The sequence below is a fragment of the Danio rerio genome, chromosome 7 (assembly GCF_052040795.2).
Source record: "Danio rerio strain M-AB ecotype USA chromosome 7, GRCz13ab, whole genome shotgun sequence".
Lineage (NCBI taxonomy): Eukaryota > Metazoa > Chordata > Actinopteri > Cypriniformes > Danionidae > Danio > Danio rerio.
Window position 1 is genome coordinate 78,635,244 of NC_141027.1, and position 25,563 is coordinate 78,660,806.

Consider the following 25,563-nt stretch of genomic DNA (forward strand, 5'->3'; position numbering starts at 1 on the left):
TTGAAAAGTATTTTATTTTGATAAATGACTGTATTCTCTCGCTTACATCGCGGTCACTTGAGCGCCCAAATTTAACCCACAAGCAGATAAATGAGTAAGAAACAGACGTCTTTAGAAAGTTTCTTTAAAAGGGACCCTGTGAACCACCATGGCTGTGCAAGAAGATCAACTGATGGAGATCACAAATGACGGTGGCCTTTTAGGGGCCGTTCGCATATCGCGTATTTCCAATGGAGGTGCACAGCTTGCGCTCACATGCGGCGTGACACGCTCGCACCAATGAACCCCGGGCCGAGAGTGCACCGCATGTCACGTGACAAGAATTGACTAATCAGCTTCAGCTTGTATGGAATATTCACATTTCGGTAAGACGCGAATATACATCCTGTGGCACGATACGCGCGAATAACGCGATTCGATGTAATAAAGCGGCTCGAGTTGAGCGTTTTACGCGCATAGTGCGTGTTTCGATCGTAATTTTCGAGTTCGAAAATCTGAACTTCAGCGGACATTTGCTCTGCGTTAACCAATCAGGAGCTCGCTCTTGTGGGGGCGTGATTAACACGTAGCGCCTGTTGTTGGTGTCCAGAGGGAAAATCCTCCAACAGTTCATCAAACTGGGTTCGGCTCAGTCAGAAGCACCGCTGAAAGCTTCCATCATCCAGGTTAAGTTTCTGGAGGAGTTTATGAGCTCACAGAGCAGGGTGCACCTCTGAAAGGATCTAGTGGACTTAAACACGGCTCCAAACGAATCTACGCTAATTTTCAGCCTTCATAAAGCACATAAACACAGTTACTTTCTCTATAAAATCCATGTTAGTCATTTAGCTACGAAGTTACAGTCACCGGGCAGACAGAAGCCCTGCCCATCATACAAATCCATGTCTGTTCCGAAGTTAATTTGACTCGTGAATGAAGTGGGATTTGACCCGCAAAAGAATCGAATAATGTCAAATTGTTTACGCAGCTATTTACGAGTGAAAAGCGCAATTTAACTGTGCGTTTCACGTCTGGTGTGACCACAGCATAAAACAGCGCTGATTAGCCATTGTGTTCATCTGCTAAACAGAATTGACTGTGATTGAAGGTCATCAGTTTACTGCTCTTCATCAAGTGTAAACACAGATACAAAGCCGCGTAGATCAGTGGATCCATCAGCGGATTGCTCATATGTCAGCTCATAGACAGACCATCTGATCGGTGCAACTTTGAAACACTCCAGTGTCCCTGTATCTCTAAAGAGTGATGAACTGATTAAGGACGTAAACCATGAACAATCAGCTGTGTTTAACAATGTGCTCAACAGCGCATAAAAGTTAGCAGGAAATGGACGTTCAGTACTGATCGGTAGAGAAATTCAGTATAGTAACACACACATACACTCACCTTTCATATAGAAGTACTTGTGATAGTAGCGCGCCCCCAGGTCAGCATGCTCTATAAAGTAGTTGCTCTTGCCCTGGGGCTGGACGTGGCTCTCCCGCGGCTCCTCCAGCACGGACACGGCATCATTGGGGCTCTGAAAGCTCCTCCACCTGTACCTGCCGGGCCGCGGCAGCCCGAGCCCCACGCTCTCCTCTCCACCCATCTCATTCCTGAAGTGCGGACAGCTGAGCAGGAGGTCGTTATCATTCCCGTCTCCTTCATCCAGCAAAGACTGCTCGACGTCGTCAGATCCAGCCCCGCCGCCTATACTTCCACCACATCCACCCTGAGAAACTGAAGATGGTGTTGATTGCGCAAGCGGACGGAGTTGTGAGGCTGCGGATGCACCGGATGTTATGTTTTTCTTGCGACCAATACTATCCCGATTAGTGGCAGCCTCGGAGAGATCAAAAAGTATGCTCTGGACGTCATAGTGTGCAAAATTGCGCACCCATGCACCGCCCGATACACCTTGATCACATGAAAACTGATGCGCTTGAGGAGGCGACGGTTTCGATTTCTTCCCGAGACCCTCCGGTTTGGGGGGTTTGGCTGGTTTTGAGTTTGCATCTACAGCAGGAGGATTGAGCGATTGAAAAAACCCGTCCACTTCTGGAGGCGCCTCCTGAAGGCCCAGCAGCACGAACGGATCTCTGAAGCGCAGTGCATTGGGACTGAGGGCACCTTCTGCAGTGGGATCCACTGATTGAGTTTGTCTTTCTAGTGAGGAGAGGCTGCCGTATTCTCGGTGCAAGTACTCGCCCTGAGCGGAAGTCCCAGTTTTGTCGACCCGTAGGAGTTTTCTCCCGACCTGCCCCGTGGAGTCCAGATCCCCCAGGGTGACGTCGCTGTTGCTGCGCTGCATTATGTGTCCTCGGCCTGCTGTCCTCAGATTGAGTGCAGATTCAGTGCTGGGTGTGCCCTCGGTGTTTGTGCCGTCTCCGTCTCTCCTGGGTGGCCATTCTGCCAGCACTCGGGTCCGCACGCTGCCGCCGTCCTGCTTGGAGTCAAAGTTGACTCTGGTGAGCGGCGGGCGAGGGCTCTGCCTGCGGAACTTGCGGATGAACAGATCGTCCGACTGCATGATGTCCTGCTGATTTGAAAGATGTAGGAAGCTCTTGTGTTTTTTCTTAGTCTGCCCAGCAAATCACTGCATCTGTGTGAATAAGGGAACATTTATTGAGAAATTAGGCAGTCATGGTGATAGCTATACATTTAGAGAACTAAAAAAATTGTGTATATATATATATACAGATGAAGTCAAAATGATCTGTTTTCAAATACTTCCCAAATGATGTAAAGCAGATTCAGGAAATTTTCACAGTATTTCCTTTAATATTGTTTCTCCTGGAGAAAGTCTTATTTGTTTTATTTCGGCTAGATTAAAAGCAATTTTTAATTGTTTTAATCCCATTTTAACCCTTAAAGACCGGAGACAGCCCCCCTGCTGCTAAAAATAAGTATGGTTCTTAAATGTTTAATAACTTTTAATCCGCTCATCCGATCTGTACAATTCAAAGCATAGGTTTCGCTTTCTGGACCAACAATCAGCTTTTTGAACAACCCGGAACGAGAGATAGGCTGTACATTTAGACACGGCCAAATAAATAGCAAAAAAAAAAAGTTTTGCATGAAATAATCCATATACTAAGTACTTGTGCATGCACAACAGCACAAAAACATGACAAAACAGTGAAACAGCAAAGACGAAGTGCTGCTCTTGCTGTTTTCAAAAGACGCAAATGACAGTGCGGCTGTTTGTCTGCAATGCAAGTTGGGAAGCAGCAGGGTCAACACCATGTCCATGCTGGCACATAAGACCTAAGGATGGTCCATATTGAATCTAGTTTAGTTATGTAACTATTTATAGTATAGTAAATATTTATATCTTTTTTATATAAATATAATATTTTTTACTGAGGATTTGCACCATGTTATTTGGACTTTGACGCATTATTTCTTATTTTCTTATTTTTTATTTGTTCATTGTAAGTAGTGATGTTTATGGTAACTGAAAATATATTTTTTGTAAAAAGTTAAATTTGCTTCACTGTTCTGTTATTTTGTAACATTTTTTTCTGTTTAGTTCATTCCCAGAACTTTTGGGAAAATACATTGTCAGTAAATAAATGCATTTTTTTTTCCTATTGAAAAACGCCTTGGAATAACATTGAAATAAATTGCTATAACTTGCTAAGGGAATGGTGGATGTGGACAAAATTTATTTTGGAAGTATAAAACATCATAGCATGTATTTCTAAAGAAAACTTCATAAGGTTTTGTTTGTAATAACTAGAAAATGCCACTTTTTTAAAAACCGTTTCTGGAATATTTTCTGTCTGTTCATATGTTTTTGGACCAAAAATATTTTAGACTGGACCTTTAAATGATACAAATTAAAACTTCAGGTTCTCCTGTTTAAAATAATATATGACACTTGAGGCTGACTGCTAAAATAAAACTGCTTTAAAAAAAAATAATAATATAGGCTCATTAGGTGCCCACAAAATACCTCTAAGTCTTTAAGGGTTAAGATCAATATTAAACAACCCAGGCTCATTCTGTAAACGTATTCCCGCGGACGTTTCTGGAGACCGCGAATTATGTAGCCGGAGGTACGTTTGGCTGCATGTCATTTTCTAAGCGAACGCTAGGGGGTGGTATGACCCCGTTCCTTTTGGCGCTTACCGGCTGACCGCTTACCTCCGTGTGGAGGGCGTTCCCGCCGCAACCAGTTAGTCCAGTTAACTTGTCATGTACGTCGGCGGCCTTGACACGCAGAGAGGAGTTGACAAAGATGACGACAACCGGATTCGTGGCCAGGAAAGAGCAGTTCCAGAATTAAGGAAAGACAAAAACAGAATCCAAAAAATAAAAAGAATGAGTGAATAACAGGGTGAGAATGAGGTAAATCAGACGAGGGCTTTTCTTTTTCTGGAAGCCTTTTGTAAATCGGTTGGGTTTAAAGGAGGTAGTGGGTTGGCGGGTCAATCTGTAAAATTGGTTGGGTTTAGGGAAGGAGAAGAGTGGGTTGGTCGATTGGCCGGTCGCCCAGTCAATCATTCAGTCGATCGACAGCGGCTTCTAGTGGGTTTACGCAAGAACAGCGTGAGCGCGAATGGCAATCGCGAGAGACATTTGAAATGCGAAAAAGCACACACAGCGATCTCTTTCAAAAAAAAAAAAAAACGACAAAAATACGTTCCTTCTGGGATGTATTTCACGCTCTCCAGAAATGTCCACGGGACTACTGTTTTCAGAATGAGCCTGGGTTGATATTATTAGCTCCCTTAAGCTATATTTGTTTTAGATTGACTCCAGAACAAACCACTGTTATACAATGACTTGCCTAATTACCATAACTTTACCCTAATTAACCTAGTGAAGCCTTTAAATGTCTCTTTAAGCTGAATACTAATGTCTTGAGAAATATCTAGTCAAATATTATGTGCTGTCATCATGACAAAGAGAAAAGAAACCAGTTATTAGAAATGAGTTATTCAAACTATTATGATTAGAAATATGTTGACAAAAATATAGTGTTTAAATGTTAAGTAATACTGTAAAATGTTTACTCTAACTAGATTTCTTGTTCAACTCTAACTAGATTTGAAGAATTAGGAGTTTCATTTATATTCTATATTGCTTAATCATAGATTTATAGGTTTGAGTCAAGTAATTAAATTACAACCAGCAGGTCTTCTTAATGCACTAGCTTTCTCTTCTTTGTTGGCCCGAAGGCTTATACTTCTGCAGTGGAAGTCAACTAAACCACAAACACACACTAAATGGGTAGAAAATGTCATATTTTACATATGGGCCATACCTACTATGGGCCAGTAGGGCCTTCTGCACCTGCTGGTAGGTTCTGAAGACTCTTATTATCCATTCATATGGTTAGTCAGCTATAGATCACATACGGCTGCAGCCGAAAGTTAACAAGAAATATTTATGTTATTTATTAAACTTCCCATTAATTTGACGTCTACCCTTTTCCCAGTGATGGGCCTGGAAGGGCACCCGCTGCGTTAAACATATGCTGGATAAGTTGGCGGTTCATTCCACTGTGGTGACCCCAGATTAATAAAGGGACTAAGTTGAAAAGAAAGTGAATGAATGAATGAATGAACGTAAACCCCTACCCCAACCCTAAACCCAACCATCACGGTAATGTAGAAACAGATCTGGCTCTGGAGTCTTCTCTATTAATAAAGCTGATTAACCATATAGATGGATGATAACAGCCTTCTGAGCCTACCAGGCCCCTACTGTCCCATATCTATCAGCTGATAACCACTGATAATGCCCATTTTATCGAGTGACAACATTTTGAACGTGCTGCAACACTATTTTTCTGTAAGGAGGACAGTAAATACAAACAAACACTCATTCCTGATTTATCTGGGGTTGCCGCAGATGAATGAACCGCCAACTATTCCAGCATATGTTTTATGCAGCGGATGCCCAGTACTGGGAATCACCAATACACTCTCATTCACACACACACTCATACACTACGGCCAATTTAGTTCATCCAATTCCCCTACAGCGCATGTGTTTGGACTGTGGGGGAAACCGGAGCACCCGGATTAAACCCACGCCAACACGGGGAGAATGAACAAACAAACAAACAAACGTACCCAACACTGGTCAGCAGTTCTGGAGGGAATACGAATGTCGATGCACACAAATGTTTCTGTTCTAGCCATGAACACTAAGATTCTCCAGCACTGCCAGCAGAGCTCCGTCCCACAGCTTCCTCATTAACAGAAATCTTCAGGAGTGCAGAGCTGAAATGAAAGCCGCAGCGGCTCCAGAGATGAGTCCAGTCTCTCGTTAAGCATCTTCGATTATAAAACGCAACAGTGCTCTCGTCATAATGTCAAAGGCCGAACCCCAGCAGGCAGATTGTATGTGGATTGGCTGACGTCTGGTTTACTGTGAGTCAGGTACACCTCTTATTGACTCTCCGTTCATGGCCAACCACAAACCCTGCGTCCTCAGAGACCACGGCTGCATCCTCCGCTGGATTCCTGAAACACAATGACAAATAGACTATTATTAGCTTGTGCATAATAATAGGGGTTACATAAATAGCGTTTTTGGTGAATGGCGTTATAGTTTCTGTCGTGGGTGGTGCATTAATTCTGATGTGCCATTTATAGGCACTGTAGTACAGTATATGCGGCCATGGAGCACAAAACCTCTTTTTTTTTCACAGGTATATTTTTAGCAAAAGCAAAAAATACATGGTGGCACGGTGGATTAGCAAGACGGTTGCTGGTTTGAGTCCCGGCTGGGCCAGTTTGTATTTCTATGTGGAGTTCAGCAAATGAAACCCGTCCTCACTAGTCAAGTCAAGTCAAGTCAACTTTATTGTCAATCAAACTATGCAACAGCACATTACACAGCAGACTGAAATTGCGTTTCTCCCATACTCCAATGTGCAATTTAAAAACAAAAATATGACACACACTAGACATAAACTAAACATTTAACTAATATAGTACAAGATAAATTGAATAAATAGACAATAATAAACTGTGAACAATTACCATATATCCTATTGTTCCAGAATATGACCAAGTTGAGGTATTTATTGTAGTGCAATTAGGTGCAGTATGGCAAAAGTCCAAAGTGCAAAGTAGCAGCTTAGAGGTAGTGAATTTTGTAAACATGTTACACGTGCAAGGAATATTAACATAAAAACAATACAATATTTAACATAAAAACAATACAATATTTATTTTGGTAGCTTTAATAAGCATTAATGTGTTATGTGAGAAAATGACTTGAACTGAATGATGTATCTTCATTTGTATGGTCTTTAATCATTTTCAAATATTTCCCAAATGATCTTAACAGATTCATGAAATTTTCACAGTATTTCCGATAATATTTGTTCTTCTGGAGAAAGTTTTATTTGTTTTATTTCAGCTAGAATAAAAGCAGTTTTTAATTTATATAAACCATTTTAAGGTCAATATTATATACCACTTTTTACAAACCGATACAAGTACGAGTTCTTTCATTTGTGTACTCGCAGATACCGAGTACCGATTCCGATACTTCTTAGATTTGGTTTTAATGAAAGTGCAACTAATTTCAACCCGTAGCCCGTTGAAAACGTAGCCCCGCGGACATTTCTGGAGACCGCGATATGCGTGGCCGTAGGTACGTATGGCTACATTTCGTTTTTTCAAGCGAACGCTACGGTGCGGTGTGACGTCGCTCCTCTTCTTCGCACTCGCCGGCTCACCTCCATGTGGAGGGCTTTCCCGCCGCAACCAGCTTGTCCGGTTACGTCGGCGGAGTGGAGGCCCGGAGGAGGAGGAGCCGGCCGCGGCGATGACCGGGTTCGAGTCCAGGAAAGATCGCTTCCAGAAATCAGGTAAGACAAAAAACAGAATCCAAAAAATAAAGCGAACGAGTTCGTAACGGGGCGAGAATGTGGTGAAATCCGAAAACACGGTCAAAATCAGACGAGGGCTTTTCTTATTCTGGACAGCTTTCGTAAATCGTCACTTGGGTTTACGGAAGAAGGAGGAGGAGGGTGGTCGGGTCGGCCGATTGGCTGGCCGTCCAATCAATCAATCGTTCAGTCATTCAGTCAGTCGGACAGACGGTCGCTTGACTTTTTACGCGAGAACAGCGCGGGCCTCTCGCAGATTCGCGAGAACAAAAACTGCACAAATACGTACCTCCCGGGACATATTTAACGCTCTCCAGAAACATTCGCGGGGCTAAGTTTCCAGAATGAGCCTGGGTTGACTAATTTGAAAGGAGGTTTCATTTTTTACCTGTAGCAAGGATGAACACAAACATCTTTAACAGAAAGCTATTCCAAGCCAAAAACATGCACACACTGTTGATAACCCAGTAAATCAATAGACCTTATCGATTACCAATTATTTTATATTCGCGAGTCCTCCCATTAATCCGCAGGTCAGGTAATCTAAAAGTGTAACTACATGGTAGAGTCGTGAGTGGATAAGTTAATTGGCTATGCAAACTTTGACTACTTTCTGTAAAATATTAAAATGTTTTAAGCGATTTTATCTTAACAAACTGCTATAAACACGCTTACTCTCATATTCGGTTTATTCTTTAGTATCGATTTGTTAATAATGTAAGGACTAAGCTATTAATATAATACATTATTTGAAGTCAGGCAGGACAACAAATCATATCCATGTGTAAAATACTGTTGAGTTGGAAAGGTGTATGGCATTTCATGTACGATATGAGTACGATACTGGTATCGGTGCATCCCTAATTTTTAGCCCCCTTAAGCAATATTTGTGTTGGATTGTCTCCAGAACAAACCACTGTTATACAATGCCTTGCCTAATTACCCTAACTTTACCCTAATTCACCTAGTGAAGTGTTGCTTTAAGCTGAATACTAGTGTCTTGAATAATATCTAGTCAAATATTATTTACTGTCATCATGGCAAAATGAAAAGAAATCAGTATTAGAGATATTTAAAAAACTATTATGTTTAGAAATGTGTTGAAAAATCAACAGAAATTGGGGTGGAAAATACACAGGAGGTCTTATAATTCTGACTTCAACTGTATATGTTAAAAGATTAAATACTACACTAAATTACTGTGAAATACCAGTATCAAGATGGCAGTACCTCCTAATGGCACCTTCATTTAAATGATAGTCATAAAAAAACTGGCAGTACGTTATCAATCTATTCCTGTTTCTGCGTGTTTAGGTTCTGTTTGCCTCCAAACACGTAATCTAGCTCCATTTAGCGAGTGAACTCTCTGAAAATGTGTTAACCTTCCCTGAGCAGTGTGTGGATGACACAAGCATCTGCCTGCAGGTCAGCACAGGCCACAGCTCCCACACAGCTGCTTTACCCACTCCAAAAATAAAAAAAAGATTAACAATCTCTAATCCAGCATTCTAGAGAAACCAACAAATTAAAATGTAGCCAAATGTGCCTCAAACAGAACTGAGATGTTTACAGAGCTGTTAAAGCAGGCTGGATTTAAAATCGAAAAAAAGAATGCTGAATAGAACGTTCAGAACATCAGACGATACATCAAAGGATTCTTATTCTAAATATAATGACATCGATATTTCTATATTTAAACACTTTAAAGTTGATAGTTTTTAGCTATTTTATTGTTATTTTTATCATTTTTAGGGCATTTTGAGTTATATTTATTTTTTTACACTATTGGACTTTTTCTAAAGTATACAAGCTAAACTATTTTATATTTAAGTTCTGAACATGTCGCCAGATTATTCTCATTTTAAATATGATAACAAGATATTCCTATTTAAACCATACCTGTCAATATTGGGAGGCTAAAATAAGGGATACCTCCCTAAATCTGATCATATAGAGCTGTTTCACTGTAAATAAACGGGTGTCACTTTAAAAATGCACACATCTACAATAAAAGCATTCAATTTCTTTCCTGACTTTTTAGGCTCATTTAAGATAAAATGTGTTGTGTTTAAAAGAAAACCCAGCAAGATGTTTAGATGTTGTTATAATAAAACTATTAATATTAATAATAATAATAATAATAATAATAATAAATATTAATAATGATAATGATAATAATATAAAAATATAATAATAATAATAATAATAATAATGATGATGATGATAACAATGATAATAATAATAATAATAATAATAATGACAATAATAATAATAATGACAATAATAATAACAAAAATAATAATAATAATAATGATAATGATAATAATAATGATAATAATAATAAAAATAATAAAAATTATGATAATAATAATAATAATAATGATAATAATAATAATAATATATTATAATAATAATAAAAATAATAATAATGATAATGATAATAATAATAAAAATATAATAATAATAATAATAATAATAATAATAATAATAATATTAATAATGATAATAATAATAAAAAATATATATATTATAATAATAATAAAAAGAATAATAATGATAATAATAATATAAAATTTAATAATAATAATAATAATATAATAATAACAATAATCATAATAATAATGATAATAATAAATATATAATAATAATAATAATAATAATAATAATAATAATAATAATGTGTATATGTCTGTTTAAACACGCACCCAAAAAAAAAAAAAAAGTACGAGACTTTTTTATCAGAACTACTGGAAACTCAGATCCAATGCGACCCATTGCTTTTTTCTTATGCTGGACGATTCATCACTCTCCTTATCCATCAACCAAAAAAGGACTCTGTCAGTTGTTCTGACTGCTGCAAAAAAAAAACAATTCTGAAATCCATCTGCTCCAACTGATCTACTGGACATTATTAGTCTGGAATGCCAAAATAAATGGAGGCAGTAAAAAAAAAAAAAACTGTAAAATTTTGGTCAAATATGAGAGAGACTGCATCATGTATCTTTCAATCCGGATTTTGTACTTATTATTACAGCATTACTGTTTTTATTTTTATTTTACATATTGTGTTGGGTGGATCTCGGGCTTTGTTCAAAATCAAAATGTTCAATAAAAAAAGAAAAAAAAAACAATGTAGGAAGTTCAATAGTAGCAAGCGAATGATTCCCATGTCTAACAAAAAATGTAAGAAATAAGTATCGCAAGGCCTAAATGTCAGCGAAAACACGATGTGGTTGCTAAGGTACGATGGTTTTCATTTTTATGCACTTCCTCTCAGTCAAAAATAGCACGCAGACTATGGTGTAGATCAGACCACATCCACCCAGCTGACCTGCACAATAGGGGCTTCCTGCAAACTTCACCAAACACATCGGAAAGTACTCATAAAGCACGCACCGCCAAGTTTATTAAGCTCATGTTGCATGTAGGCCTGTCACAATAATCAATATATGGACTCATCGCACAACACATGATCATGAGCTCAATCACTTTTGGCGATGCAATATGAATCACCCATACATAAAAAAAACAATTCTACCACAATTTTAGCTGATTGCGGGTGTCATTGGAGGTGTCAGTGTCAGTATGGTTAAAACATTATAGTGTTTATCATGTGATCATGTGTGTAAGTCCATATATTGATTATTGTGACAGGCCTACATGCAACATGAGCTTAATAAACTTTAACGTCTGCAGAGAGTGGTGAGGACTGCAGAGAAGATCATCAGGTCCCCACTGCCTTCTCTGCAGACGATCTACCATCACAGAGTCCACAAGAGAACTGCCTCCATCCTGAAAGACCCCACTCACCCACAATACAGATTATTCACACTCCTACCCTCAGGGCTGAGGTATAGGAGTGTGAGATAAAGGACTGCCAAACTCAAGAACTCTTTCTTCCCATCAGCTATCAGACTTCTAAACAGATACCCAACGCACACAACAGTCTCTTTTTCTGCTCAGTACAACACTACATTCTCCATCCCAGTTTGCACTATTTTTTGCACATAAGCCAATTGCACTAGGCACTTTTTGCATAATAAGCACAATTTAAGAACCACTGTACATTGTTTTCATCTGTTTCATTACTGAAATCAGTTTTATATATTGTTTACTTTCATAGATATTTATATACTTACATTTTACATTCATACTTCAGTCACTTCTGTGTATGATGTGTATGTTGTGTGTATGACTTCACTGTGGACGGCAAAGTAAGAATCTCATCGTTCAGGGAAACGTGTTTCTCTACTGTGCACATGACAATAAACAGTTGAATTGAATTGAAGTTTACTATAAATTACTATAGTATATTTTCATGTGTGTGTTTGAATGAAAATAGATCTGGCAGCAGATATCACAGCCTCATTCTGATTCCATTCATTCATTTTCTTTTCGGCGTAGTCCCTTTATCAATCCAGGGTCGCCACAGCGGAATGAACCGCCAACTTTTCCAGCACGTTTTTACACAGCGGATGCCCTTTCAGCCACAACCCATTTCTGGGAAACATCCACACACACTCATTCACACTCATACACTTTAGCCTACCCAATTCACCTGCACCGCATGTCTTTGGGGGACCCTGAGGAAACAAACGCAAACACAGGGAGAACATGCAAACTCCACACTTAAACACCAACTGGCCCAGCTGAGGCTCAAACCAGCGACCTTCTTGCTGTGAGGCGACAGCACCACTGCGTCGCCACATTCTGACTCCAATGCCTGATTATTAAAATGACTATAATTAAATAAAATATTATTAAGAATGAAATCTGATGTGTTCTTTGGAAGAGTGTACTTGCATTGTGATGATATTATATAATGAGTGGCATGAAATGGTCTTAAACAGACAATATTATCACTTATCGCAATGTATTTTGGTGCAATATATCATACCACAAAATATAGATATCATGACAGATCTGCATGATTTCTGCGCACAGCCTCATTCAGGATCTCTAACTCTTGGCTTGTTGGAGAATGGAGAGGTAGATTAATGTCATTGTCTGATCTCTATCGCTTTAATAAAATTATTCTGACCTACAGTTTACTCGGATCGGATATCGTGCCACACAGGCACAGTTTAAAGGCCAAATTATTCGCCCTCCTGTGAAATTTCAAGACCTTTTCATATATTTCCCAAGTGCTGTTTAACGAATCAAGGACACAGTATTCCTGTAACATTTATTCTTCAGGGAAAAAGTCTTATTATTTATTTTAATTTAGGTGTAATAAATGCAGTTTTTACATTTGGTTTAACCAGTTAGTGTCAAAGGTCATAGTATGCATAGTTTTTTTAAACCAAATGTGACATTTGCTTTTTTTTCATTACAATAACAGCTGCATATATAACGTTGTATATAGTAATATACAGTTTTATTACAGAATTATTAGCCCCCCTGTTTATTTTCCCCCCAATTTCTGTTTAACGGAGAGCTGATTTTTTTTCCAGCACATTTCTGCACATAATAGTTTTAATAACTCATCTCTAATAACTGATTTATTTCTCTTTGTCATGATGACAGTAAATAATGTTAGACTAGATATTCTTCCAGACACTTCTATAGAGCTTAAAGTGACATTTAAAGGCTTAATTAGAGTAACTAGGCAGGTTAGGGTAATTAGGCAAGTTATTGTATAAAATAAAATAAATATATAGCTTAAAGGGGCTAATAATATTGTCCTTAAAATGGTGTTTAAAAAATTAAAAACTGCTTTTATTCTAGCCGAAATAAAACAAATAAGACTTTCTCCAGAAGAAAAAATATTATCAGACAAACTGTGAACATTTCCTCGCTCTGTTAAACATCATTTGGGAAATATTTAAAAAAGAAATTCATGAGGGGGCACATAATTCTGACTTAAACTGTACCTTTACATATACTTGTCAATTTGTATATTTGCAGTCATAACTTACTTCTGATTTTTAATATATTTATTATCTGTTTTTTGTCCTGTCTCTGTCATTCTGTTGTACTGTAAAGCTCTGTCACCAAAACAAATTCCTCATATGTGTGAACATACCTGGCAATAAAGCTCTTTCTGATTCTGATTTGGTGTTTACATTAATGTTTATAATATTTTACTGCTCACAAACGAGTCAAGAATGACAATTAATTCATTGAACATTGAATTGAATTAATTCATATTTTTAGGTCTACACCAATAGCCTAGTGCAGGAGTACTCAAATGTCTACATTAAAAGGTCCAAATCTGAATTTTTATTTAGGTCAAAGGTCCGGAACAACTGGTATTACACAACTTGTTTTTTAATAAACATCTAGAACACAGGTGTCAAACTCAGTTCCTGGAGGGCCGCAGCTCTGCACAGTTTAGTTCCAACCCTAATTAAACACACCTGATCAAACTAATTGAGTGCTTCAGGCTTGTTTGAAACCTACAGGTAAGTGTGTTGGAGCAGGGTTGGAACTAAACTGTGCAGGGCTTCGGCCCTCCAGGAATTGAGTTTGACACCCCTGATCTAGAACATGCATCACAAGTCAACACTATGCATTTTTCTTTAAATAAAGTGGCATTTGCATTCAACACATTAAATCCAAGGCAAAATGTGGCAAAAAAACACTAATATAAGTGCATTTTTGTACAAAACACAATAAAAGTTAGACCCATGGATGCAGCCATGCAAGCTGACACTGCATAGAGATGCAATGTCAGACACAATGCACTCAATGGAGCTAGTGTTGTCGCTGTGACAGGTAGGGTTGGGTGGGCATTAATAAGCATTGCATACGGGCCAACTGCACCAGGCCTGCATCCAGACCTCTCTCCAAACAAACATGAAAAATACAAAAGGTGTGTAATGAAAACTTTAGGTGTTGTAGTTTTGCGGCTCTTATATCTGTATTTTGTTGATAAGGCATTCAAAATGTCCGCGTTTCATTTTATAGTTCTGCTTTTTCTCTCTTTACAACTCCAATTGTCTTATTACAAATCAAGCAGAATGGCTTTGTGCTGGCTTGTGGAAAAATAAATGCATACTTATCTGTCCACTCAACTACAAACAACTAAACAGCTGATTTACAAGGTTTATGCATCTATCAATAAAGGAAATTCTCAATTTAGCCTAGTGTCTATTGCAGGGGTCACCAAACTTGTTCCTGGAGGGCCGGTGTCCTGCACATTTTAGCTCCAGCCCTAATCAAACACACCTGAACAAGCTAATCAAGCTCTTACTTGGTATACTTTAAAACATCCAGGCAGGTGTGTTGAAGCAAGTTGGAGCTAAACCCTGCAGGGACACCGGCCCTCCAGGACCGAGATTGGTGACCCCTGGTCTATTGCATCGGCACATACAGGGCCGGAGCAAGCTGAACTGCCACTCTAGGCAAAGGACAATCACGCCGCCCTCAACCCGAAAGTGAAAACTTAAATGACCGGTTGTCAAATTGAAGGGGGGGGGGGGGGGGGAGTTGGGGGGGGTGTATGGGGTGCTGGGTGTCGCGGACGCCATCCTCTCTATTATATAACTAAGGCGGTGGGGGGTGAGGGAGGTGTCGCGGACATAACTGAGGACGCGGGTGTTGAGGGTGCTGTCTCTAAGCAGTAGCCTAGGTCGCCTCTATGGACGCGCCGGCCCTGGACACATAGCACTGAGATACTCACGGCGACCCGAGTTCAATTCCTGGCTTGAGGTCCTTCACCGATCCTTCCCCTATCTCTGCACCCCATACTTTCCTGTCTGTAAAATCTGTGCTATACCAATAAAGATAATTATAAAATCATATATATATTAAAAAATAATAATAGTATTTTTGGGCTGCAATATGATCCTAAAATACGTCTTTTAATATTTAAAAAAAAATATTCTAAATCTGAACTTGACCAGATTTTTCTGTTGTACAGTGGTTTACTCTGTATGACATTTTTGAGCGTCTTATTTACATCCCCGTAAAATAAATAAATAAATAAATAAATGAGGATAGTTTTCATCATTCATTTGTTCATTCATTCATTCGTTTTCCACCAACTATTCCAGCATATGTTTTACACAGCGGACGCCTTTCCAGTCACAAACCAGACCTGAGAAACACCCATACACACTCACAATGTGACACACTCATACATTACAGCCAATGTAGTTAATCAGTTCCCCTATAGCGCATGCGTTTGGACTGTGGGGGAAACCGGAGCACCCAGAGGAAACCCATGCCAACACGGGGAGAACATGCAAACTCCACACAGAAATGCCAACTGGCCCAGCTGGGACTCAAACCAGCAACCTTTTTGCTGTGAGGCCACAGTGCTAACCACTGAGCCACCGTGCCGCCTAGTCTTCATTATATGCAAAGCAAAACCCATTAATTACAATAAAAAAGATCTCCTTCTCTTTGCAATTTTCAAACACATTTTAAAGCTTATTTAGACAACACATTCAACATTCCTCTGTGCGCTTTCCATGTAAAACAAATTACTACAGTATATTTCCATTCATAATTGAATCTAGCGAACTCCAGAGATACAGAGACCCCTTTAAAAATCAGTGTTAAAACTCCTGCTCTTTCTCGCACTCCTTCACTGCCCACAACGCTTTTTTTAAAAGCCCCCATAAATATTCATGAGGTGCAATTACCATAATGAGTTGCCTGTGAAAAGAGTTCTCAAGTGCAATTCTGACTAGTGAGAATTACTATGGTGAATCCCTGTATTTACATTTTTACTATAGTAATACTGTAGTTGATGATATCTACAGTATAATTCTGTTTTAAAAAAATCTTAATTTCTATTTTAAATCAAAATTATTACTGAGATTTAGTTTTATTCAATATGACTAGTTTAATGCAGTTATGGACAGCCTAAATGTAATCATGTGATTGCAAATGAATTTACAGACACATTGCTAAAATCTAATTTTGATCATTCGTAATTAAATGACATATAATTACAAGTGAATTAACATATTAATTCTGTTTGACTGATCTCAGATTCAATTTTGCATGCTTATAAATTCAATTGTACACCTCTAAGATAAATATAAAACATTACTATTCACTATTGCACTATAAATCTATTCAATGTGAATTATTAATCAAAATTAAGGATAATAAATGATGTCATTATAAATCAAAAAATAGTTGTGTCAATAGTCAGGCGTCCAATATATATTAAAATAATTACAAGTTTTATTTTTACTTGACTGTAAAAGTCGCTAAAGACATCTGTCTCTTCAATATGGTTCAAGGCTCAGCTGGGTCAGTTGGCATATCTGTGTGGAGTTTGCATGTTCTCCCCATGTTGGTGTGGGTTTCCTCCGTGTGCTGCGGTTTCCCCCACAGTCCAAACACATGCGCTATAGTGGAATTGGGTAAGCTAAATTGTCCGCAGTGTATGTGTGTCAATGAGAGTGTATGGGTGTTTCCCAGAAATGGGTTGCATCTGCTGTGTAAAACATATGCTGGATAAGTTGGTGGTTCATTCCGCTGTGAAAACCCCTGATTATTAAAGGGACTAAGTGGAAAAGAAAATGAATGAATGAATAAAAAGAGTAAGTTATCATTTATATAATTTTTTTTATGAATGAATTCACTAACAAATTATTGATTATACACTTTTTAAAAATTGACTTATTTAAAATAAGCTAAATCAGCACAATTCTTGAGTTTTTTTGGGACTTAAATGCTTTATGTTCAATCCACTTAAATTTGTAGAGACAATTAACAAGTTAACTTAATTGATTTGTGTTTACAAATGTAGGTCAAACCTATGAACAGTGGCACAGTATACAGATTTAATGGCAATCATGCAAATATTATTGAGTCATGTGATACTTAAATGGAGCCTGTATTAGAAAGAATTTGCATTTGTAAATGTATTTTATTTTATTTTTATTGTATTTTATTTGTATAGACAGACAGTAGCCGTTTGATATCACACTTAGAATTGCCTTACAAATAAAAAACAAACCACACACAATCCAGAATTACCTAAAGAGATAAATTTAACCCCTTCAGACCTGAATTATGTTGCAAATTTCAGAAAAAAATATATTTTCACAGTTCTTGAGGCTCCCATTAATGAGATCAAATTATTATTTAAAAAAATCATCAATCTTTAGGTGTATTTTTTTTTTCCATTGTAGTGGACATCAGGTCAAAACAGTTGTACCTAACATTATACCATCATAAATAAAAAAAAAACACACAAAAAAGTTCCTGACTTTCCTCTGCCTCAACCTCAATTTCACCCTCTACCTCTGGTAACAGTAGCTGTTTCCATCCAAAAATGCGAATAAACTTTATGCGCAAAACTGGATTATTGCATAAAAGTTGTGCGAATGAAGCATCGTTTCCATCCAACGACTCAAAGCGAACAAAATCGTCACTTCCTGATTAACTGGCGCCAAATATCAACAGTAAAAACTGCATTTGCCGCAGTAGGAGAAGCTGCATCAATCTTTTCTAAATGAATGCGCCTCAGAAGACAATCCTGATATGCAGTGAGCGCGCAGTGGCGTTTGATGGTGTCGGACGCGGAGCACAGGCGCTCTTGATTCTGGAGGTCATTAATAATATAATAACACTAATACTGAAATGGTAAGGCGTTTTATAATGACCAAATCAACATTTCAGATGTTTTATAATGTGCTCAGCCTGACGTTTTGTCCATTCACACACATTTTAAGCATCACATGATCTCTTTTAACAAAATCACATGACCTTTTTTAATGCGCATGCTGGAGTTTGTGCGTTAAAAGTGTTTCCATCGCAGTTTATGCGCATCTTTTATTATCGAATAAAAAGTTTATCCTACCCAGTTAGGCGCATACGTTTTTCATGCGCATTTTTAAAATTTATGCGCATCATGGCGTTTCCATCAACTGTTTTTTTATGCGCATTTTGTAATTAAAACAGGTGGATGGAAACATAGCTAGTGACTCATCTCTGTCTTGCCCTGAAATTGTAAGCAGAAACTGCCCCTTACAAAACAACATAAATGTTTTATATTCTTATTCATATTGATAGAATATTATAAAACCATATATGCAGATATATATGGTATAGCAGCATTCAATCAATTGAGGAGCATTGTAATAAAAGCCCTAACTAATTCATTAACTAACTCTCCCTAAAAACATGGGATGTCATGTGATGTCCATTGTAATGGACGCAGGGTCTGAAGGGGTTAAGGATATGGGTGGCGCGGTGAGTATCGCTATCGCCTCAAAGCAAGAAGATCGCTGGTTTGAGCCTCGACTGGGTCAGTTGGCATTTCTATGTGGAGTTTGCATGTCCTCCCAATGTTGGCGTGGGTTTCCTCCCGGTGCTCCGCTTTCCACCACAGTCCAAACACATGCGCAATAGGGGAATTGGGTAAGCTAAATTACAACCCAGGCTCATTGTGGAAACGTAGTCCCGCGGACGTTTCTGGATACCGCGGAATATGTCCTGGCGGGTACGGCTGCAGTTTTTGTTTTCGCGAATCTGAGAGAGGCCGCTGTCTGACTGACCGGATGATTGACTGCGCGACTGGCCAATCGGCCGACTCGCCCTCCTCTTTCCCCGAACCCAACCAATTGTACCAATCGACCCGCCCGCCCGCTCGCTTCCCTAAACCCGAGCAACAGTTCACAAAAGCCGTCCAAAAAATAAAAGCCCTGATTTTTTTTTTTTTTATTCCACCGCGTTTTCGGATTTCGTTCTCACCCTGTCACGAAACTCGTTCACTTAATTTTTGGGATTCTGTTTTCGTCTTACCTGATTGCTGGAACTGCTCTTCCCCGGACTCGAAACCAGTCGCCGTGGTCGACCCCTCTCCGCATCTCGAGCCTGCCGACATACACGCTGAGCTGAGTGGACAAACGGGTTGCAGCGGGGAAGCCCTCCACAAGGAGGTAAGGCAAGCGCGAAAGGAACGGCGTCACACCGCCCCGCAGCGTTCGCTTGAAAAAAATAAACGCGGCCATACGTACCCCCCGGGACGTATTCCGCTGTCTCCAGAAACATCCGCGGGACTACGTTTTCAGAATGAGCTCTGGTTGCTAAATTATCTGCAGGTTATGTGTGTGAATGAGAGTGCATGGGTGTTTCCCAGAAATGGGTTGCAGCTGGAAGGGCAACTGCTGCGTAAAAACAGATGCTGGATAAGTTGGCGGTTCATTCCGTTGTGGAAACTCCTGTTTAATAAAGAGGCTAAACTGAAAAGAAAACGAATGAATGGATAAAAAGAGTATGTTACCATTTATATTATTTTCTTAATGAATAAATAACGTCTTGCTGACAAATGCACTAAAATAATACTGTTTACACACTTTTTAAAAATGTACTTATTTAAAATAAGCTAAATCAACACAATTCTTGAGTTTTTCGAAACATAATTGCTTTGTTCAATCCACTCAAATTTGTAGAAACAATTAAGTTAACTGAACCGATTTGTGTTGGGAGAACAACTGAGTTAACTCAATTGATTTGTGTTTACAAATAGAGGTCAAACCTATGTACAGTGGCACAGTATACAGATTTAATGGCAATTATGCAAATATTGAGTCATGTGATCCTTAAATGGAGCCTATATGCGAAAGAATTTGCATATGTAAATGTTTTTTATTTGTATTTTTTTGTATAGACAGACAGTAGCCGTTTGATATCACAATTAACACTGCATTACAAATGAATTGCACCACAAAATAAAACACACACAATCCAAAATTACTTACAGCAATACATTTAAGGATAATTTGGCTTGCCATTGAAGAAATGTGTCAGCATTTGGTCAGATGTAAAACAGCGAATATTTCAGGAGCGTTAATAAAGATATATAGGCTACAGTTCAGCATCTGGGCTGCTTGCAAATCAAATATTATTATCTGTGCAAACTTTGTAGAGTAACAAATCACACAATATTGAATCTACTAAGTGTGCCATTGTGCTCATTTCTAATGCTAACAGCGTCTTATTTCATGAAACCCCTCATGATCGTATCAAGCACATACAGTAGGCCTTATATGGATCATGTTCCCACATTGAATCAATGCATGGCTCCAGCATTCGCATCCACAGACGTCTGGACTAAACCCTCAATATATACAGTATACATATGTATCAACTGAGCCCAGAACAGCTCCTGAGCAAATCCTGTGTTTCTCCGCATCGCTTTTTTTGTGCTGATGATGTCTTTTCCTTCACACGAGAGCATCCATGAAGTAAAACTGCATGCAAATAAATAAAAATCGCTAAAAGGGGCTAGTGTGCATGCATGCTCTTCATAATCAACGATTGAATGAATGCATGTTTTATTATTATTATCCGTAAACAACAAAGCATGCACGTTCAACACAACAACAAAGGATGCTCGCGTGAAATGTGAAAGAAAAATAGCAATACGAGCCCTATTTATTGCATTTCAGCAGTGCAAACCGGAACAGGACGAAGTATAAGCGAGCGAACAAAGAAGCTAAAAAATGAGCTGATGGTTTGTGACTTACAGGACGCCGCTTCGGTTTCCGTGCCCATTGCATCAGTGCTCTCGGTGTCAGTCGCGTAAAAAAAACAGCACAAAGCGATGTCTGACAGCTGCCTTCCGCTTTCTTGTTTCCCGTCGCGTAATTCTGCTCGATTGAGGTGTTTAATGCTGAAGCCCAGGCTCGGTTTAATGTGTCGTTTTCTCTGCACAGCGGCTTCCTGTGATTTGCAGCCTCGAGAAGAGCAGAGAGCAGGTGCAGTGGTGCAGCGAGACTGTCCGGTGCGCGCGCCGCTCCAGCACGCGTGCACTGCGGTGAGGATGGGTTTTAAAGGTGAACGACGAGGATTTGACGAATTCATCTCTCTCTCTCTCTCTCTCTCTCTCTCTCTCTCTCTCTCTCTCTCATTCACACGTGTTGTTTTTGTGAATTGTGGGGACATTTCTATCTATCTATCTATCTATCTATCTATCTATCTATCTATCTATCTATCTATCTATCTATCTATCTATCTATCTATCTATCTATCTATCTATCTATCTATCTATCTATCTATTTATCTATCTATCCATCTACCAGTCTGTCTGTTCGTCCATCCATCCATCCATCCATCCATCCATCCATCCATCCATCCATCCATCTATCCGTCCGTCCGTCCGTCCGTCCGTCCGTCCGTCCGTCCGTCCGTCCGTCCGTCCGTCCGTCCGTCCGTCTGTCTATCTATCTATCTATCTATCTATCTATCTATCTATCTATCTATCTATCTATCTATCTATCTATCTATCTATCCATCCATCTTTCTACCTGTCCGTCCGTCCATCCATCTTTCTACCTGTCCATCCATCCATCCATCCATCCATCCATCCATCCATCCATCCATCTATCTATCTATCTATCTATCTATCTATCTATCTATCCATCCATCTTTCTACCTGTCCGTCCGTCCATCCATCCATCCATCCATCCATCCATCCATCCATCCATCCATCCATCCATCCATCCATCCATCTATCTATCTATCTATCTATCTATCTATCTATCTATCCATCCATCTTTCTACCTGTCCGTCCGTCCATCCATCCATCCATCCATCCATCCATCCATCCATCCATCCATCCATCCATCCATCCATCCATCTATCTATCTATCTATCTATCTATCTATCTATCTATCCATCTTTCTACCTGTCCATCCGTCCATCCATCTTTCTACCTGTCCGTCCATCCATCTATCCAGTTTACAGTTCGTGATCATATCTCTGTTCTATTCAGTCGATATGTGATCCAAATTGTTGTCGTTTGAAACTGATGGAAATATGAGCAGATTTTGCTGCATTTCTATGGAGATCCTAGTGTAGCTGCCATTACGGCCCATTGCTTTGCTAACGGCAGGTGGGTACTTCTCACTCAGGGCTGTTTATGCTAATGAGGGAGAGATCATCACCAGTGGGTGGGGCTTTCCCGCTCTGATGACATGTACAAAGGGAGAATGTCAATCAAAGTGTCTCTGCAGACTGTTTTCGTCAAGTCTGATTATCAAAAATACAATTAATACATTTTGACCATTAGAAGCTGATTATATTCACACACAACTGTGTTTAAAGTGTGATTTTATGCATGATAGGACACTTGTAAAATGGCATCAAGTCTGTCTGAATTAGGATTTCACACACTGACAGGTTATTCTTAGCTACAGGCTCACTGTACACATTTTTGGATGTGGATTTGGCCTTAACAAGTTTCGTTATTCGCAGTGTCTGCTTCCTCTTTCTGATTTTTGCAAACAGCCGAGACCCCGTTGTCACTCCACACATTTAAATTTCAGTTTCACTTCCATCCTGGAGATTTCATAGAAGAGTTGTAGCTTTACCTTCATTGAGATTTGCATTTATTTGCTAAAATCTTATCACTTCAGGTTGTCTGTGGTCATTATCGGAGATTTCTTGCATGTTTTCTTAATGCATTTGTTTTATCCAACCAATCATCTGTCTGTCTATATCTATCTATCTATCTATCTATCTATCCATCCATCCATCCATCCATCCATCCATCCATCCATCCATCCATCCATCCATCCATCCATCCATCCATCTATCTATCTATCTATCTATCTATCTATCTATCTATCTATCTATCTATCTATCTATCTATCCATCCATCCATTCATCCTTCCATCCATCCATCCATCCATCCATCCATCCATCCATCCATCCATCTATCTATCTATCTATCTATCTATCTATCTATCTATCTATCTATCTATCTATCTATCTATCTATCTATCTATCTATCTATCTATCCATCCATCCATCCTTCCATCCATCCATCCATCCATCCATCCACCCATCCATCCATATACCCATCTATCTATCTATCTATCTATCTATCTATCTATCTATCTATCTATCTATCTATCTATCTATCTATCTATCTATCTATCTATCTATCTATCTATCTATCTATCTATCTATCTATCTATCCATCCATCCATCCATCCATCCATCCATCTATCCTTCCATCCATCCATCTTTCCATACATCCATCCATCCATCCATCCATCCATCCATCCATCCATCCATCTATCCTTCCATCCATCCATCTTTCCATCCATCCATCATTCCATCCATCCATCCCTCCTTCCATCCATCCATCCATCCTTCCATCCATCCATCCATCCATCCATCCATCCATCCATCCATCCATCCATCCATCCATCCATCCATCCATCCATCCATATACCCATCTATCTTTCTATCTATCTATCTATCTATCTATCTATCTATCTATCTATCTATCTATCTATCTATCTATCTATCTATCTATCTATCCATCCATCCATCCATCTATCCTTCCATCCATCCATCTTTCCATCCATCCATCCATCCTTCCATCCATCCTTCCCTCCATCCATCCATCCATCCATCCATCCATATACCATCTATCTATCTATCTATCTATCTATCTATCTATCTATCTATCTATCTATCTATCTATCTATCTATCTATCTATCTATCTATCTATCTATCTATCTATCTATCTATCTGTCTATCTGTGTGAATGCATTTTAAAAAGCCATACTTTTTCATTCATTCATTTTCCTTCAGCTTAGATTCCAGTGGAAAAAAGAGCTTCAAGAGGAAAATATCATTTCAGACTCAAACATTTATAGTTAGCCTTCTTCAGCATTACAAGAATTACAATTCAAAACATTAAATAAAAGTAAACAATATGTAAAAGTATAGCAATTAGAGGGGAAGAGCAGCGCACACACTCCTTTTGTTCTCTCCTCACACATTGCATGTGTTGGGGTGCAGCTCTTAAAGGGCAACACACATACATAATGTGGTATATACACATAGTAGTGGACGTTACAGGTTGCCACAGTAGAATGAACCGGCAATTTCAGCATGTGTTTTACTCAGTCTATGCAACCCAGTACTGGGAAACACCCATACACTTTCACATTCACGCACACACAATCATACACTACGTCCATTTTAGTTAATCAATTCCCCTATAGCGCATGTGTTTGGACTGTGTGGGAAACCGGAGCACCCGGAGGAAACCCATGCCAACACAGGGAGAACATGCAAACTCCACACAGAAATGCCAACTGACCCGGCCGAGACTTAACCCAGCGACCTTCTAGTTGTGAGGTGACAGTGCTAACCACTGAGCCACCGTGCCGCCTAGTCTTCATCATATGCAAAGCAAAACCCATTAATTACATTAAAACTACTCGTGTTTTCTGCATGCGATGCTGCTGGTGCTCTGCATTCTGTTTCTGGTTGAGGGATATTTTGAACTCTCTCTGTACTGGAGATTGTTTTATGCTTCTTTTTGTCATTTATGTTTACAATGCATAAATAACTGATGCTGCATTTCTGAATCTCCTGAATAATTCATAGTGTCAATATGATTATCTTCTGTACCTTCTGACTTTCTGGTTCACTTGTTAATGTGTGTTTTTTTTTTAATGTTGTGAGATCATGCATGATTAATTAGTTGTGGAAAATAGATGTAATTGTAACTATATCCAGTTAAAGTCTGAATTATTAACCCCTGAATTAATAGCTCCCCTGTTTATTTTTTCCACAATTACTGTTTAACAGAAAGCAGATTTCTTCAGCACATTTCTAATCATAATAGTGTTAATAACTCATCTCTAATAACTGATTTATTTTATCTTTGCCATGATGACAGTAAATAATATTAGACTAGATATTCTTCAAGACACTTCTATACAGCTTAAAGTGACATTTAAAGGCTTAACTAGGTTAATTAGGGTAACTAGGCAGGTTAGGGTAATTA

General features: G+C 38.9%; 1 protein-coding gene across 16 annotated transcripts in view; it reads right to left on the reverse strand.

The window, feature by feature from the left end:
* The window catches only part of sipa1 (signal-induced proliferation-associated 1), a 102,570-nt gene that overhangs the window by 51,305 nt on the left and 25,702 nt on the right, over positions 1–25,563 (reverse strand). For 9 of the 16 annotated variants that reach the window (XR_015496559.1, XR_015496557.1, XR_015496563.1 and 6 more), the window contains exons 2-3: positions 6,066–6,458; positions 1,387–2,581 (exon numbers count right to left, since the gene is read on the reverse strand). Coding sequence is in view for 6 of the 16 variants with exons in the window: in XM_087262388.1 (XP_087118514.1) it covers positions 1,387–2,509 (1,123 nt within the window). In the remaining 10 variants the exon portion in view is untranslated. Of the gene's footprint in view, positions 1–1,386; positions 2,582–6,065; positions 6,459–21,276; positions 21,529–25,563 lie in introns of those variants that run through there. The other 7 variants (XR_015496558.1, XR_015496556.1, XR_015496560.1 and 4 more) reach the window with 1 other exon arrangement.